Source organism: Amblyomma maculatum, chromosome 6, assembly GCF_055883805.1.
Source record: "Amblyomma maculatum isolate TAMU_Amacu chromosome 6, ASM5588380v1, whole genome shotgun sequence".
In the NCBI taxonomy this organism is placed as follows: domain Eukaryota; kingdom Metazoa; phylum Arthropoda; class Arachnida; order Ixodida; family Ixodidae; genus Amblyomma; species Amblyomma maculatum.
In genome coordinates this window covers 116739948-116757689 of record NC_139349.1, presented here as the reverse complement: position 1 = coordinate 116757689, position 17742 = coordinate 116739948, and the positions used below count along the sequence as shown (strand labels likewise).

Here is a 17742-nt window from a genome sequence, read left to right as displayed (position 1 = left end):
CGATAAACACGAAAATGTCATCACAGGCCTGGGGCAGAGCATGTGAAAAGAAAAAAGGCTCGCGTAGGGTAGTCGTTAGAACTCTCTGTTGGTGGTTGGAGGGGTGGTTCGACTTCTGGCGATGACACGATGTTTTTTTCTCTCAGTGTGAGTGCGAAGGGCATTGCATGCTTAGTCTTTCAAGTCACACTTATAGTTCATGCGAAACACGAGGCAAGAGGACCTTTCGCATCAGAAACAATTATGCTTATTGTTTGCTCCTTCGCAAGTGGTAATCTACAGCGTTATGTAGCGACACCGCATGTATGGATCGAAGCTGAGGTGCCTTCACTCACCTTTTAGTTTGCAGCGTATAAAATATAGATGCTTAAGCTCAGGGCGAGGTAAGAAGACGCGACGATGGGCAGCAGTGATCCAGCTGACGACCCTGCAGGAAATGTGAAGCCAGTAAACATTGCACCCACGATAGAAAAGGCGATCGAATTCAACTTTAGAATATTATTTCTCCCAATAGGTACACCTGAGCAGAGCATGGTTTTGGTATTCTAAAAATTGGCAGGGCAGCGTACCTAAATAACTTTTCAGTTCGCAGGGAAATATACTTGCGCTAGGAGCTCCAGTTTTGTGTACTACGAAGCCTGTGGCTCATTTTAATTGATGAGGTCCAAAGCACGTCCTGCGCAGCCATGATTAACACATTCTTAAAATTGCGCTCTCTGAATTATTATGTGCAAACGAATCACAAAGACCTTTCCCATACTCCTTTAATTAACCCGGCCATGTGCTTGATGCATCCAAATGACCACTGCAAACTTCTTTGCCTCATCGTTCCACCCAATTTTCTCCCACCGCTACTACCAGAAAAATCCGGTACATTGGGTTCCCCTTCAATTTCTTCTGCACACACACCCTCAAGGTGCTCGTCGAGTTGGCGGGTGGCGTGTAGCTCACATACAAAGCAAGACGATGGACGACTTGAAGCAACAAGGCGAAACTTAACTTTACATAACAAAAGCTTAGTTACAAAAGACAAGGAGGCTACTAGACTTTCACAAAAGTCATACTCATAGTACACACTGCTCCACGAGCAAGTTCGTTACCTGACACTTGAGCCCATAGCTCTGTTTACGACATCTTCTAGCCGAGGATTGCTGCTTCCCCACCGTAGCTTCGCCCCGAACCGGCGGCCGGCCGCCGCACGGGGCGCTCCCAAATAACCGGCGCTGAAAGCACTGAAAGTTCGAGACGAGGGGAAGGAGGGCAAACAGAGCAGCGCTTTAAAAGCTATCCTCCTCTCCTCCTTCACGCTAGAGAAGCCTAGACCTTTCTGGAAGCCACAGGCTTCATACACAGCCTTCTCAAGGACACGAAGTGAAGAGGACCGGATCCACACGGCGGGATGCATGCGTGGGCCAGCATGCCCTCTCGCCCATGTCGTCGGGGGAGAGGAGGAGCAGTGCGGTGGTCGGGATTGCGCAATTGGCTGTGCTTGCTTCTCAATGGATGGGTGAAATCAACTTTATTAGATTAAAAAAAAGGTCTTCCAGGGTGGTCCCCTATTAGTGAAGGTAATTTCCATCAGCGCGGCTTTCTTCGGCGAGCGCGTCGAAACCTTTCAAAGTGGACCACCACGGCCTTACACTTCCCTTTCCTTGGAATGCAATTTGTTATTCGTAGCGACTATCGACTTTCTTGTCTTCTCGTACATCTCTACCCGCGCCCATTTCTTTTCTTGACTTTTAAAAAACGCCATTACCTCGAGTTTTTTCTCCAACCCACCCTTCCCGCTTCCTACCTCTTAAAGTTACACCTACCATTTTTGGTCGCACAGATCCCTGCATTTTCTTCAACTTCAGTATAACACTCCTCGTTAGCCTTCCCGATCGAATTCCACAGGTGATTACCAGTAAAGTGAAACAGTTTTATATATCCCCCATAAGCTCTGTCACCCTCATGCTACATTTGCTCCTAAGCTGATACTTAAAAAAGTCGAAAAAGGGCAGGAAGTATTTGCTAGAGAGACGTACTGTCTTCACCAAGGGGCAGCAGATGCAAACCCAATAAATCTTCATTACAACAACGCCACTTCCTACTTGTTTCAAGGTGCGCGAACCCTGTGCAGAAATGCAGCATGGCAAAGAGGAGAACAGATCCCAGGAGATACCATCTCGCATAGGATAAACGGCGACGTGTATTGCAGCCATTGGAATATTTGGGTGCTTCAGAGAACTGACTCCATTAGAACTCGACATAAGGGAACGCAGCCATAATCCCGATTTGAATATATATATTTCCTACTACCTACACTTTTACCCCGCTAGTGCCAAAATATATATCGCTTTGCAACCGCGAATTAATATTTCTTTGACGTATTGCTGGTTGTAGAGAAAGACGATGGCAATAAATTTCTAAGCACTGATTGCAATAATTTTACTGGGCACTACAAAATGAATTTTGTAACTGTGGATAGGCCAATGTGAGGGAACTCTACGTTAACAAGGACACACTGATTCAAACGTTTAATGAGCGCTGAGCGATTGTTATAGCCATTGAAGAAAACATGAACTGCCACTCACCGTAAGCTCCCCATGTGAGCCCTGCAAAGAAAGTACGGAAACATACACTATATTCATAAGATTTGTTAGTGCAATGTACTGAATTTAACACATCGAGATTGCCCCGTCTCAGCAGGTAGTGATTTCAGCCGGCAACGATGGCATTAAAGCTTAGGTTCCACAAGGTATTTGGCTTTCAGCCAGTAGTAATTACCCAAATTAGGAAGCAAGGTAAATATGCAAAACATACTTTTCGCTGCACACCCCTGAGCACGAATGGTAATGAACTGACTTTAAGAGATAGCTATCTTTCTCACATCGACCTTGCACACGAGATCGAAATCGAGGTAAGTTAGTTTAAATCATAGATATTGGGAGTTGTAGCAAAACTACTCAGGCTATAAAAGACGCCAGAGTGAAGTGCGTCGGAAATTTCGGCCACCTGAGGGTCTGCAACGTGCATTGACATAGCATGGCACATGGACACCTTGCTTTTCGCCTCCATCGAAAAGCGGCTGCTGCGGCCGGGATTCGACCCTGCACCCTTTGGGACAGAACTAGAACGCCCTATTCACTGCAGCACCGCGGCACGGCTTTCATCACGGAAATGCACTTATGGTAATGCACATATTATACAAAACATTCCGCAGCCTAATTATCATAACTTGCATGCACTCAAAAGCACATACCGGTGCAAGCAAGCCGCAGGAAATTTTATTTTATATAGAGTGCACAACTGGATAACACGTGCGAATGCATCGGCACAGGCTACATGCATCATTACCAGACCATAGCCTAGCGAGATATGAACTTCCAACCCACAACAAACTTATCCCTAAAGTTCAAACAAACTACGGCAAACAAACACTAACCTACCAAGTTCCCACTGTTCTTAACAGGTCCAATCTTAATGTTGACTTCTCTGTTAGAAACAACACATTCAACAGTAACATTAAAGAATACCTAATTGCAAACAATATTGAATTTTCTCCAATCTAACATTTACAGATTTCTGTATGTTGACCCTAACACTTTGGTTAAATTTTCTTGGTTGGATCAAATGAATCAATCGCCTATGTTAGCAGCTTATGGCTGGATGGCAAATTATGATTCTATTGTATATGCCTGTAATACGATTTATTTTGTCTTTGGCGTGTACTTCTTTTGCTGCTGTGGTTTCACGTATGTAACAATCTTTTTGCGGCATATGGGTTTATTATTTCTGTTAGGTTGTATATGCCTAGATTGATAATGTATTATTTCACTGGTCTGTAAAACTTTGCTTGGGTGCCGAGGCCTCGTCAGGTTTTGCCACCTTTTGCCTCGGCTGCCCCTTTCTGTACAAAGAAAAGAAACAGAAAAAATATAAATAATTGCCACAGATATTCTTTATATAATGTGTGCACATGAAAACAGTGCCTTCAAGTCAAAGCGCGTGCGTAAAATTAGAGACAAACAAACACGAGCACTATGCGTTTAAAGAATGGAGTTTTTACGCAGTTCGGACAATTCTCGACAAATGAAACACGCAGTAAGCTACGGCGAAGTAATACAACTATCTACAGCCTTTGTCAAAACTGTAGAGCCCAGAGCCGCCCAGAGGGGCCCAGGGCTTCTGAGCCGCTTACGGCTTGTAATGCATTTCCAGTGCTCCGAATCTTTTGATGATGAGAAGATTTTCGGTTCTACCCTGCCCAATGCGAAGTATCCCCACTGATGCTAAATTAGCGCCGCTGCAGGGCTCAGAAGCAGACCCGTAGGCTCTGCACTTTTGACAAAGGCTGTGTCTGCAGCTATTACGAGAGCTAATATGGCCGGCATGAGTAAGAAAGAAAAGTTAAGAATAAATATAAAAATGACAAATTCGGGTAATGCCATGCACATTTAATACATAGAAGTGCGCGTGGCTTTCCGCACGCGCTAGATAACGGTGACGTTCCCAGAAATCGTGATTTAAATTATTGCATTACAAGTTTATACGGAGTACGTCACTGATTCTTTTACTTCATAACTCTGTGTGAGAGAAAGAGAGGAACTCTTTAATAACAGAGAAGTTTTGCAGGCGTTACAAGTTGGTAATTTTATTCAACGATGCACCCAAGTACGTATTTAAACCCCGCGTTTTATCAGCTCCTATTATACGCTTTAATCTTCCGCAGCTCTCTCTTTCGGTCTTCCGCTCCCTGATACCCTTTCCTAATCAGAATAACATGTCTTTATTACTGTTTACGAAGCTTTCTTAGTTATTGTTTACGTAGTGAGCAGTCTTTCAAGTCACAATATAAGGGCTTCTGAGTGTTTCGCTGCACATTTTTTTTTTGTTTCATGAAACAAAGCACGCACAATTTGTTTAGCAGAAGTCGGCCCTCAAGTATCCTTAGGCATACTTCAAAATTCTGTGCAAATGATTCAATAGTGGAATACATCTAATACAGGACATAGAAAAACAAGAAGGGAAATACGAGAAAACAGTCTTAGAGCATGCACCTCTTTTCGTTTCTTTTTTAATTGCCGATGTGAGCATAAAAGCGAAATGTTATTTTGTTAAGATTCGTCTAAAGGAAACAGTGGTTCAGGCGCAATCCGTCGACGTAAAGAAAGTGGACCAAAACTTTCCCGCTCACCATGTGCAAGGCTCATTCGGCGCGTGAGCGCGTAATTGCTGTGCGGGATCTCGAGCATGCACTCGAAGATGTCTGCAAGGGAGGACAGTCGGCTCTCAACCATGTCGGCGTGAAGGGCCACGTCAAAAAGTCCATCTGGCATGGCTTTCGTAAACGTTCGAACACCACCATCACCCGCAGGCTTCCGCCTGCCTCCTTTGACCAGGAAGAGCTTCAGCTCTGGCGCAGGGTAAACGCCCCGGGCCGTGCAAAGTAGGCTCACTATCTGGTCCGTGTGAGTCCTTGACCTCTGGTCTAAGGACTGCATGGAACTGCTGTAGTTGAAAGAGAAGGTGTTGGCCGGAACTGCATGAAAGGGGATAAAGCACGTAACGATTCATTCGCGCTTTAGTATTTTGCCCAAGGCAGGGGCATCGAGACCAAAGAAATGCGGATCACTCATTGTAATGGAAGTTCTCTTTTAGGTACGAACTGTGTCCTCGAAAGGCAGTCTGTCCAGTATTCGAGTTTTCCGTTCTTGGAGCGAACACGGATATTAAGACTATGTAGTAATTTAAATTAGGCGTTTTGTACAATAAAAACCTTATGTACATGTTATAAGCGTTGCTGCTAAAGATAGTGCGCAGCACGTCTCCCTGTCTCCAAACAGCATACTATGTGTCAGTGTGTGTGTACACACAGAAAATACGTACGTCGCATATTCATTTACTATTACATTACCTTCTTGTTTATTATTTCAAAATTTTGCACATGCTTCCAAATTAGCGCCTTAATTTTGTATTAAAGGCATATCACATAAACAAAGGACCCACCAAATTACGACGCATTACTGAAAGCATCAAGCTACGCAAGCACCGTTAGGGTCATACCTGATCCTAGAGTGGCTGGTACTATGGCTCTGCGCTGCAAACAAAGATAGCGACTAGAGCTCGTCCGGCCCTAGGAGAACTCAAAGCAAGTAAGAGCACAAAAAAAACAAACTGCTTTTTGTAATAAAGCCAGTTCCGTGAACTACGGCTATCCTTTTATTATCTCGGATGATCCCCATAGTCTTTGTAGTTGCTGTCTTCAACCCATATCCATAACAAGGTGTTCTATCTCGGTTTCAGTCAGATTGTATTTTTAGGACAGCTATTTAAAAGGACGTTATATCAAAACCACTCTCGTCATGTGAAATGTTCTTCATTTGGATCCAGGGTAGAACGAGAGAAAGAAGTTGACCACACGGTATGAAACATGGGCTCTCAAAAGTGGTGGGGTATGGAAAGCACCGAGGAGTGGACTTGTAGTCCACTCGTCGAAACGTTGGCTCGACTTGTGAACTGAGGCTCCCACCTTCTACCATGGTTCAGTGCTCCTTCATTTGTGGAAGATGATTGTTCTGCTTTTCTAAAGGGCATTTATAGTTTCTAAAAGATAAGAAAGTACTGGACTAATTTTTTGCGGCGTTTAATTGAGAAAAAATAGGCCCTTAATAGCTAATAACTTTTGCGAAAGTCTCACGCAGTGATCTGCAGCATATGCCAAGAAAACATTTATTATTTTGATATCTGTCGAGAGATTTGTAAGCATGCTGATGAATTAGAGGAGTCGCTTTTTATTAAGTACAACAGATGAAGGAGAAACAAAATCTGATTGAAACATTGAGTACACGCAAACTTTCTTTTTAAAATAAAGCTAACTACTCAATTTGTCCAACATATCATTGAGAAAAATATATTAGAGTCAGTGAGTCTGTGTTAAGAGGAACCCACCTCTTTGCTCTGACTTTCTCAGCCTGTCCTTTATATCACGGGTCCTTTAAACTCCAACCTAGGTTTGCTGAGACTTTTCATGCTGTGCTCGCAATACTTTCATGCCTTCATTACAGTCCCTCTGACTTCCCGAGTTTGTGCGTTTCACTGTATTCTTACATTGCTAGTCTTGTTTTCTCAATCAGCCGCGTTGTGGCCGATCAAAAATCTTGTCTCCATAGTTTCTCGCGAGAGCGCAGACATGCTGGTCAGGCGCCGGAGCTCTTGATGAAGCAGAAGCCCTTTTCTCGGATTTCATTATCTGCAAACATTGATCTCTTGTCAGCGTCGCAGCGCTAGACCTAAGGGGCGTTGTGAAGCCGGCGGTGCACGCCCCTATGTTTGCGGTCCAGTGACGCCCGCGGGTCCCTTATTCGATCAATCTCGTGGACAGCTAATCAATGCACCCACAGTGCGGCACGACGAGGCGACGTGCTCTGCATTTATCGATCACTCCAAGCTTTAACCGCGGCCGTTTTTGGCGTTTGCTTGCGTGTACCATTTCGGGCACTCCTTATGGGTGGCCCTGAGCTTGCAGTTATGCTTATCTCGGTGAACTAGTTTATATCTGCACGGAAGTAACGAATTCACTGAGACAATGCTACACCAATTTCACTGTTCGAAAGTTCTGGACTGTGTTACAACAGAAGCTACACCACGCACGTTTATTAATTTAAGCGCCTCCCTGTTGGCGCAGTATCTTGTCGCCAAGTGCTATCGAGTATCACTGCTGGCGGAGCGAGCATGACAATAGTGGAACAAAGGGGTGAGCGTAGAATAATATTCGTGTCAAAAACAAAACGGTTTGCTGTCCAGCCGGCTGAAAATCTCGCTAAGCTTTCGTAGGCTTAAAATAACGCCCGTAAATCACAGCGGGGGTTGACAATGCAGGCTACAGTTATGAGACATATGTGCTCAGTTTGTCTCAGAAGCACAAAAGACGGGACGAAACACAAAAGTGTGTGTTTTTGAGAACTTGCCGCGCCTTGCTTTATAGATGCGTAAAGTTTGTAAATTTATTGTCAATGACAAGAGAAAAAAGCATGCAAACAATAAAAATATGCTCCATACTCTAGAACGTCCAGTCATGAAGCTGTACTCCATGAAAGCTATATGAGCGGATTTTGATCATTTTATGCGACAGTATTACAAGCGTGGCAATTTCTTACATGGAGCGCGTGTCTTCCCTTTTCCTATGGCGAACATTTTTTTAAATTGTTTCAGAAATATTAGTGGACCAGCTGTGGAAGGAACTCAGCTGAATAAAGGGCTCAAAAAGAAAAAAAAAGATTATGTATGCCATTTTTATTTACCTCTGGTATCTACTGCCCTGATGCGCTTGGCGAAGATACCGAAAGCAATGAAATTCCTATATGCGTTCGCTCCTTCCATAGTTCTGTGCACTATTAAAAACTTATAAAAGAAATTTTGGAGTCAGGCCGCCGGTGCTTAGACGTTTTATTGCCTTCCTTAAAAGCACAGGTTTTAAAAGGAATAATCTGATCATTTTTGTAATTACTTTTTAATCGAAGAGAATTTGATTGCTTCGACCCGCGGGAACACAGTGTCTTTATTTACAAAATTAATCTTACTTACAGTACAGCTCACGGTAATTCGTGTGGCCTCGCACGATGCGTTTAATGGAAGAGTGACTGTTTTTAAATCACCTAGCTCTTATCCCCACGGAACCGAGCAATCGTGAAAAACCGCAAATGAAATTTTGTCCTGTTATGCATAAGTAAGCTTTCCCATATTACAGAAGAGAGTTTTTACGTGACAGTATGTTGCCCGTTAACGTCCACAGGTTAAATACCTCGACTAGAGAAACAGGGCAGTCTGCATAAAGTGCGTCCTGCCAAAAACAAATCTCAGAAGAATAATTGGACTGACACAAGTTGCCAAGCACACATATGTTTTGCGTGCCTAGGTTTAATTGAATGACATGCAGCTATGCGGCATTCTTCCGTAAATAGGCAGAGAAGCGTGCTTTAGGGTTGTCAATCGCGAGTGATTATAGAACGCCATTATACAGATTAAAGTGCAGGTGCTAGTGCAGGTTTGCATACGCTTTATATTCCTTATATATTCATAGGAGTGAAATCCTCCTCCAGTCTGCACGCTCCCAGTATAGTGAAAGAAAACATATCTGTACACAAGCCAAAGCTAGAGAATGATGTTCTTTACCAAAGACGGTCATGTCCTGGTGCCGGGCGTCCTGTCCGGCTAGTGAGGCTACGACGCACGTGTACTTGCCGCTGAGCTCCCAAGTGGGCTTCAGGATGCGGATGGCACGGTACTGTGAGTACATGTCACGAGAGTTCACAGAGAAGGTGTCGTCCAGGCGTCCCTGGAGCACTCCGAAGGCTTCGCGTACCCTCATCTCGGGTATCCACTGGTACACGGGCTCGGGCCCGTCGTTGAAGAACCACTTGACCACCAGTTTGAGGTCGTTCTCATTGTACACGTACTCGCAGTCTAGCACAACGGGCGTTTCCGTGCCGTTCTGCACCCATCGAGGCACACGAAGGCGTCGGATGACCACCGCAAGACAGAAGCCTGCATAAAACCAGTTGGAATGAATGATAAAAGAAGTTTTTGAAAGACGGTTGCCGCAATGAAAAGGGACCACCCAGTAATAGAAAAGTAAAATTAAATGCAGCTAAGCTGAACAAAGAGAAAGGCGGTTAACAAATGCTTGCTCTTCTTTTTCAATCGCTGAATTTATTTTTCGAGATAAAATTCTCCTATCGTAATAAAAATAGGTGCACTGTACTATGGTCTCCATAAAATAAGCCTATAGAGACCTATAGAGAAATCTATAGAAATCTGCGAGAGAATGCAGTTCGAGTCATTTTTCAACTTTAAACAAGTGCTTCTTGTAGACGCTAGCGGAATTGCCCGAGAAGTCTTCGATTGGCGCCTTTGGTAAAAGTATTTGACGGTGGACGAGACATTGCATATTCCTGTGATCGGACGAGCTCCGGAGATCGCCGCGGAAAAGCGACCTATTGGGATCGGACGAGCTGCGTAGACCGCCGCGGAAAGGCGACCAAGATCTAGACTAGAAGCAGGTGCCACGGACGCCCACAAGCCAGAGCTGGGGGGATTGTCTGGGTATGAAATCGGAGATACTGAGTCGCAATTGTACATAGCGACTACCGGACAAAGGAGAGGAAACAACCAATTTCCAGTCCTCTTCAAGTGTAGAGCATTCCAGGGGTACCGCGAACAAGTCGACTACCGAACGAAACAGAGGAAACAACCCACTCCCGGTCTCTTCAAGTATGGAGCATTCCAGGGGTCCCGCCAACAAGTCGAATACCGGACAAAGCAGAAGAAACGACCAATTTCCGCTCCTTTCAAGTGCGAGCACACCAGTGGCGACAATCTGCTGACGCCATCTACACTGCCTAGACGACCACATCCTCACCCTCAAGCCAGGACCAGTCACAGGGGCGTGTCAACAAGTGCGAACAGTGTCGATGCGTGTGTGTGAGAGTGCGGGAGAGTGAGGTGACAAAGACGCTCCCTCATAATCTGGCCGGCCTCTCATCTGGGGAAGAGGGAAACAGCCCTATAAAAACTGGCGACAAGTGTGTGTCGTGGTCGTAAAACGGAGACTGTTCCTCTAGTCAGTCTCCCATTAACCAATGCTACCATGCAAATACTGTATATAAACGTTTCCCATCTCACTTCGAAGTCCGTTTCCAGCCGCCTCGTCCTTGTTCCTGCTCCGTCAACCAACTGGGCCTACAACACGCAACCTGGCTCAAAAAAATATTAAGCGTTTGCGTGAAAGTGCGTAACGAAACTTTCTCAGTGCCGACAGCTGGAGAGGAGTTTTTAGTGGTGAAGTTAATCCTTGGACTGAAAGGGAAGACGCGTGCTATTTCAGAGTTTGGAGGCAACGTTGGTGCTCCGTTAGGCAAAACACAAAAGTGAGGGATTAGAAACTTTTTTTCTCGAGACAGTGAAGCAATAGGATAGTTCTACTAGCTGTATCTGTAGAATGCAGAGAAACGGCACCATGTTTTGTGGTGCGGCTAAATCAGTGCATATGGCCTGAAGACGAATGCATTTTGGTCACGATATGCTTACCTGCACCATACCGGATGAATGCGGTTTAAATTTTTAGTTAGGTTTGATCTGTAGGGGTAAACCCTTAGCGATAATTCTTTTTCATTAGTTTCAGGGGGTAAACTCGATTTGATATTACTTTTCAAGATATTAACAAGCTGCATTTGAGAAGTTTTAGGGATCCCTATCTATATGAATAAACAAGGTACTCATCGTCCCAGTAGCAAAAAGCGCAACACTAGTACCAAAAGCAGCTAGTAAGAAGCGTATGGGCCTCCCGAGTAACTCCATAGTTATGATTTTCACCGCAGCTTTTTTTTTTTCAATTTTTAACAAAAATGTGAGTTTAGCTCAAACTCACGTGAAGTTAAGAAGACCGCAGTTCGTAATTACAAGAAAAAATAAGTAGGTACGCTTTTTTGTTGCCTCCTCTGCACCAACCGGTCGGTTTCGTCAATTTTTCTAGACAAGTGAGAAAGCGCGAATTACGTAAAAAATAATACAGGTGTGCTTCACGGTGCAAGCATCTTCTGACTGGAAAGTGCCTGCCTAAACTCATTAAAAAGTTAACATTTTGCCTCACTGGCGTCGCCATTATAGTGTAAGTCTTAGCTCTCAACGGTACCTTTAACTTGAGGCAGAAAAAAGCTTCAAAAACAGCTTCTGATATATGAATCGGCACACTCGAAAACATTAAAACCAGCCATAGCCACATCAGTATTAGAAACCCGTAGCAATATATTAAGAAGTCATGTGAACATTGCATGCAATGTCAAATCAAGTCCAATCAATTTTGATTTCTCTCAAAAATGAAGAAAGGGGGCGACGGAAAAGCTTCCAAAACCAGATTGCACGGTTAAAAAAGGCTGGCTTTCCTTAGACTCTTCTACTAGCAGCAACTGGGGCCTTCCTTCAAAAAACAAAAGGTACGAAGACTAGCAAAGCTCAGGAGGAACCAAGGAGGGTAAAACCTGTAGTCGTTCCATACTGCCACCGTGTTGCGCTTAACCTGAAGAAAGTCGCAAACAAGTATAAGGTTCCAGCGGTTTTTCCGCCCATTGTGGACTAGCTTCCTTGTGCCCTCTAATTAATAATAATAAAAAAACAAGAAAGATGATTGCGGAACTAATCATACCTAGAAGTTTGTTAGGTTCAAGAAGGGAGTGGTGTACCAGATTCCGCTCAAATGCGTATACCAATATCGGGCAAACGGGAAGGTGTTTGAACGAGCGTCTAAGGGAGCATGAGCGATCATTTGGTCTGGTAGTGTGTTTAACCTCCTGCTTCACTGTAAAACTTGTAAATGCATGCCTCGGCTAGATGAAAATATTATCCTGTACATAAGTCAAAATAGCGTGGCCCGCGAATTGAAAGAAGCCTTGTTGATCAAAAGAAATGGTACAGAAGGCGTCAATGACCTTTCGAAAGTGTTATATGACATTGAAATGTCTTTTTTAGGAAGCCATTGGTGAGACAGTATAGAAAGACGATGCTGACGGCATATTTGCTGTTTCTTGTGGCCCCCCACACCTTGCCATCATTCACTTTTTTATATTTTTGTTTAGTTTTTCCCCTTTCTTATGTTTTTTATCGACTTTATCGCAGTTATTACAAGTATTTTATCGCATTTATGGCCATCTACACCATGTGAGGTTTTCTCTGCCTCTGCTGAGCAATGCCACGTCGTGCATATACTGGGTGTCCCAGTTAAATTGAACCAAAGGCTACAAAATATTATATTTGAGGTAGGTCAGTGAAACCAGTTCCATACAACTGCTAGCCTCCTTGCGCACTACAGGCAATTTTTTGTTTTGAAATTACTTAGCTGTATAATTATGTTAATTTTTCCAATTTATTAAATATCTACTTTAGACCAAAAATGTGAAAGGGAATATGGAGAGCGCTTCGGAAACCTCCATTCCAGTAATTGCGATAACGAAAGCATCGCGTATATCTTTTTTTCCGGGCTCAGAAGAAAGCCCACGAAATATAAATAAAACCACGTGACTAGTCCATTCAAGCGCCACGATTGTTGTGCTCTGATTCGTGGTTTGAGTGAACAAATCAGCTGCAGCCGTGTCTCCTCGGCCCCGTTAAAGCGGCAGGCCGATATGCTTGCGATGACTTCTTCCCCCGCGTCAGACAGCCGGCCCACGTGACGGTGCAAGCAGCAGCGAGCGCGGCGACCCGACACCACCGAGATTCTAACAAAGCATTTGCACCACCTTCTCACCCATCAGCGAACGTCACGACAAGCGCATGAGCGATAAGTTATTAGCCACTGAATCTTAGCGTACAGGCTTGGGCAAAGGGACGAGATCACATGCGACTCGACTCAGATTCGCGCTCGCACCTTTGTCATTCTTTTTAATGTCCGATGTAAAATTTCATGTCTTCGACTGTTTATCAACTAACTATATAATGCCTGTTCTGCTAATCCTGCTGCTATCTTCTTTTTGCGTGCTACTACCACGTAGCACGCTCTTGGGCCTTAGTCAAGCTTCTTGAGTAGCTCTTAGCCCAGGAGACCATCCAGCTTGTTTAATACAAAAATAAAATTCTCTGGTTGATTAATTTGCTGGTACTTTATCGCCATCCGCCTGTCGTGACGTAGGCTGTTGGGGTGCGCAGGCCTTGGCAGGATCTCGGTGGTGAATGGCGAGCTCGAGCTCGCTCCAACCATCGCCAACGTTTCAGCCCGCCGCTGCAACGGGACCATCGGGTCACGGCCGCAGCTGATTTCGTTCGCTCAAACCACGACTGAGCGCACCACAATCGTGGCACTAAAATGCGCTGGTCAAGTGGTATTAGTTGTATTTCGCCGGCTTTCTTTTGAGCCTGAAAAAAAAAGATGCACGTGAGACTTTTCTTATCGCATTTAATGGAATGTAGGTTTGTGAAGGTGGTCTACAACTTTCCAATTCACACATTTGGTTTAAAGTGAATATTTAGCAGGTTAGAAAAATCAACGTAATTAGGTAATTAAGTAATTGCAAAACAAAAACTTGCCAGTGGTGTACAAGGAGGCTGGCAGTTGTATGTAACTAGTTTCACTGACCTAGCGCAAATATATTATTTTATAACCCTTGGTTCAGGTTAGCTGGGACACCCGGTATATTTTACGTGTATCATCCAACAAAAAATCAGTGGTCAGTAAGCGCTTGTCCGTGTCACTTCCTTGTATTCATTCATTGTTGGCGCTTCGTCATTTCGTAACACGCATCAACTAGCCCAGCAAAACATTCTGCTGGAGAAGTGAGCGCGAAATTCTGAGCCTGAAAGCTGCTCCACACTAATGGCCAGTCGTAGGCAAGCCTGCCATGTTTTAAACAAGCTGCTAGCGTTTCCGTAATTTTATATTTTGTGCAAATTTATTCGAGATTGTTTGTTGAAACAGAGGCTAACACACAAAAGCTTCAGTCACGCCTTTTGACTTTATTTCGCAGAGCTTTAAGGCTGGTCCTAGAGGCAGGCAGCTGAGCGTCCGTTGTTTCGATATAAACAAACCATTTGGGAAGCTTCGTAATCCAAACTAGGTATGCTATAAAAAGCGCAACGTTGTTTCGTCTTTTTTTGTGAATAGGTCTGCAACCGGAAAAGAAAGCACCAAAGCGCTTAAGATTTGTTCCAGCGCGGAAGAGGGCTTTAAATCTCTGAGGAAACTTCGGCGATGCAGGAAAAAAGACGCGTGGTATCGATTCCTAAGAAGGCTGTTTGGCGCGCCGCCGACGAAGTTTTAATAGGATCAGGCGTGGATGCTTAACAAGCGTGGCTAATGGGATGCCACGGTAGCGAACTTAAGATCCGCTGAAGGGCTGCGTGGGAAGGGAGATGTGTAGGAGACGTACGTGTGCTAGTACACAGTACGGTCTCCGGCGGGAAAAAAAATTTCTTCCTGGCTTGGTGGCTTTTCATCCCTTTTATGAAAACAACATGGCACAAGACCTAATTGGCTAGACGCGAATCTGTAAAGCCTAATTAACGGGACGGTGCGGGATTGAGGCATATCGCGTAAGCAGATACTTTATGCATAACTTCTGGCTGCCTACTGGACTTTCTCATTAATGTTCACGCCTCAAAGGGCTAATAAGCCGCGCTGAATGCTTTCTTCAAATGCTGGTGCCTTTACAGCATCAATACTTTGAAGCTGCACTTACGGTGTCTCAGTTCAGTTCAGTCGTTCAGTCGAGTCCAATTCTTCGTCACCCTATGGACCATATCACGCCACGCTTTCCGGTCTCTATCTTCTTAACATCACATAACTTCATCTGCAGTGCCTCGAGGATGCCATCTAACCGTCGCCTTCGCTGCCTTCTCCTTCTCCGGTGACCCTCAACCTTTCCCAACATCAAATCTTTCTCCAACGACTCCTCTCTTCTCATCAGATGACCAAAGTAACTGAGCTTTAACTTTATAATTTGACCCTGCAATGAGTAGTCAGGGTTTATGCTCGGCAATATCGACTGATTTGATCTTCTTGCAGTCCAAGGAACTCTCAAGAGTCTCCGCCAGCAGCACAATTCAAACGCGTCAATTCTTCGGCGGTCTGCCTTCTTCACAGTCCAACTCTCGCATCCATATATCGCAACTGGAAAGACCATAGCACGAATTATACGGATCTTGGTTGGCAGTCTAATGGCTCTGCTCTTTACAAGGCGGTCAAGGCTAGCCATGGCTCTCTTTCCCAGAAGAAGGCTTCTCCGAACTTCTTTGCTGCAGTCTCCTTCCGGGGTAATCTTGGAGTCCAAGAAGAGAAAATCTGTAACAGCTTCTACTTCTTGTCCCTTGATGCTCCAGGACTTGATAAGGCAAGACGTCATGATCTTTGGCTTTTTATCTTCAGTTAAAGCCCAAACTTCTCACTCAACTCTTGCACGCGCATCAGAAGCCCCTTGAGTTCAACTTCACTTTCTGCCATTGAAGTGGTATCATGTGCACATCTAAGGTTGTTGATACGTTTTCCAGCATTCGTCACTTCAGCTGAAGACTCGTCCAGACCGGCCTTCCTCATGATGCACTCAGCACATAGGTTAAATAGGCAGGCCGACAGTATGCCGCCTTGTATGACTCCTTTCTCAATCGCAAACCCAATCAGTAAGACCATGCCCAGTTCTTACTGTAACCTCTTGCCCTTCATACAGGTTCCTGAGGAGACAGGTGAGGTGAATTGGAACTCCCATCTCTTGGAGAGCTTTCCACAATCTGCCGTGATCTACGCAGTCAAACGCTTTCACATAATCAATAAAGCAGAAGTAGATTGGTTTCTGGAACTCTCTTGCTTTTTCCATGATCCAGCGAAGGTTGGCAATCTGGTCTCTAGTTCCTCTGCCCTTCCGAAACCCAGCTTGCATGTCCGGAAGCTCCCGATCCACATATTGCTTCAGCCTACCTTGGAGGATTTTCAACATCACCTTGCTAGCATGCGAAATAAGTGCGATCGTGCGATAGTTGGAACAATCTTTGGCACTGCCTTTCTTTGGAAGGGGGAAGTAAACTGACTTCCTCCAATCCTGTGGCAACTGCAGGGTTGTCCAAATTTGCTGACATTATGTATACAGAACATAACAGCGTCACGGTTGAGATTTTGAAGCAACTCAGCTGGAATGCCATCAATTCCGTTAGCTTTGTTCTCAGTAAGGCTGGCTGAGGCCCTTCAACTTCACTCTTCAGGATACCCGGCTCGAGATCAGTAATCACATTCGTCTTATGTTGGGTTTGCATATACAGTAGTTCTGTGTATTGATGCCACCTCTTATTTATCTCTGAGGCTTCAGTGAGGTCCCTGCCTCGTTTTTCCTTTATCCCGCCCAGCTTAGCACAGAAGCTTCCTTTGATATATTTTATTGTCTTATACAGATCTCTCGTGTTCCTCAATTGGCTGTTGTCCTTAACTGCTTATCACTGTATGTTCAGGAAGGCATTCTTATCTCTTCTTGCTATTTTCTGATAATCCGCATTGAGAACCTTGTATCTTTCTTTTTCCCCCATAACCTTTGCCATCCTCCTTTCCTCAGCTGTTTGCAAGGCCTCTTCAGATAACCAGTTTGCTTTCTTGCATTTCTTTTGCTTTGGAACTACCTTAGTAGCAACTTCTTCTATTATATCACGAACATCAGTCCCCATCTCTTCAGGCTCTCTGTCTTCTAGATCTAAATCTTGAAATCGATTCCTCACTTCCACAGCATCTTCTGATGGAATTTGATACAGATCACACCTGAAAGTCATTCTAGTTCTCTGCGTTTTCCTCAATCGAAGCTTAAATTTGGCAACAAGAAGCTGATGATCGGTGTCACAATCCGCCCCAGGCCTAGTTTTTACTGCTTGTATAGCGCTACTCCAACTCTGCCGGCAAAGAATATAATCAATGCGATTTCTGTACAGACCGTCCGGTGAAGTCCATGTGTACAGGCGCCTCTTGTGGTGTTGAAAATGAGTATTCGCTATTGTCAGGTTGTTTTCTTGACAAAACTCTACTAGCCTCTGCCCAGCTTCATTTGGCTCGCCAAGACCGAACTTGCCTGTAATTCCGGATATTTCTTCACTCCCCATCTTAGCATTCCAGTCTCCTATGAGAAAAAGGACGTCTGATGATGAAGTGCGGTCTAAAAGGCATTGCAGGTCAGCCTAAAATCTCTCAACCTCCGCTTCTTCAGCAGTAGTGTATGGTGCATAGACTTGGATAACTGTTATGTT

General features: G+C 44.5%; 1 protein-coding gene across 1 annotated transcript; it reads right to left on the bottom strand.

The window, feature by feature from the left end:
* Positions 1 to 338: 338 nt before the first annotated feature.
* On the bottom strand, positions 339 to 16457 carry LOC146186641 (uncharacterized). The gene is made up of 5 exons (XM_084605716.1): positions 16439 to 16457; positions 9157 to 9528; positions 5180 to 5524; positions 2577 to 2597; positions 339 to 427 (listed from the first exon to the last, which is right to left on the bottom strand). The coding sequence occupies exons 1-5, from the start codon at positions 16455 to 16457 to the stop codon at positions 339 to 341; spliced, it is 846 nt and encodes a 281-aa protein (XP_084461842.1).
* Positions 16458 to 17742: the final 1285 nt, after the last annotated feature.

What these genes read in the sequence shown, in the direction of transcription:
- LOC146186641 (XM_084605716.1), bottom strand. An exon ending in CCGAATGAGCCTTGCACATG is followed by an intron (nt 2,598 to 5,179) that starts GTGAGCGGGAAA and finishes CTTTCTTTGCAG; the next exon opens with GGCTCACATGGGGAGCTTAC. An exon ending in GCTCACATGGGGAGCTTACG is followed by an intron (nt 428 to 2,576) that starts GTGAGTGGCAGT and finishes CATTTCCTGCAG; the next exon opens with GGTCGTCAGCTGGATCACTG.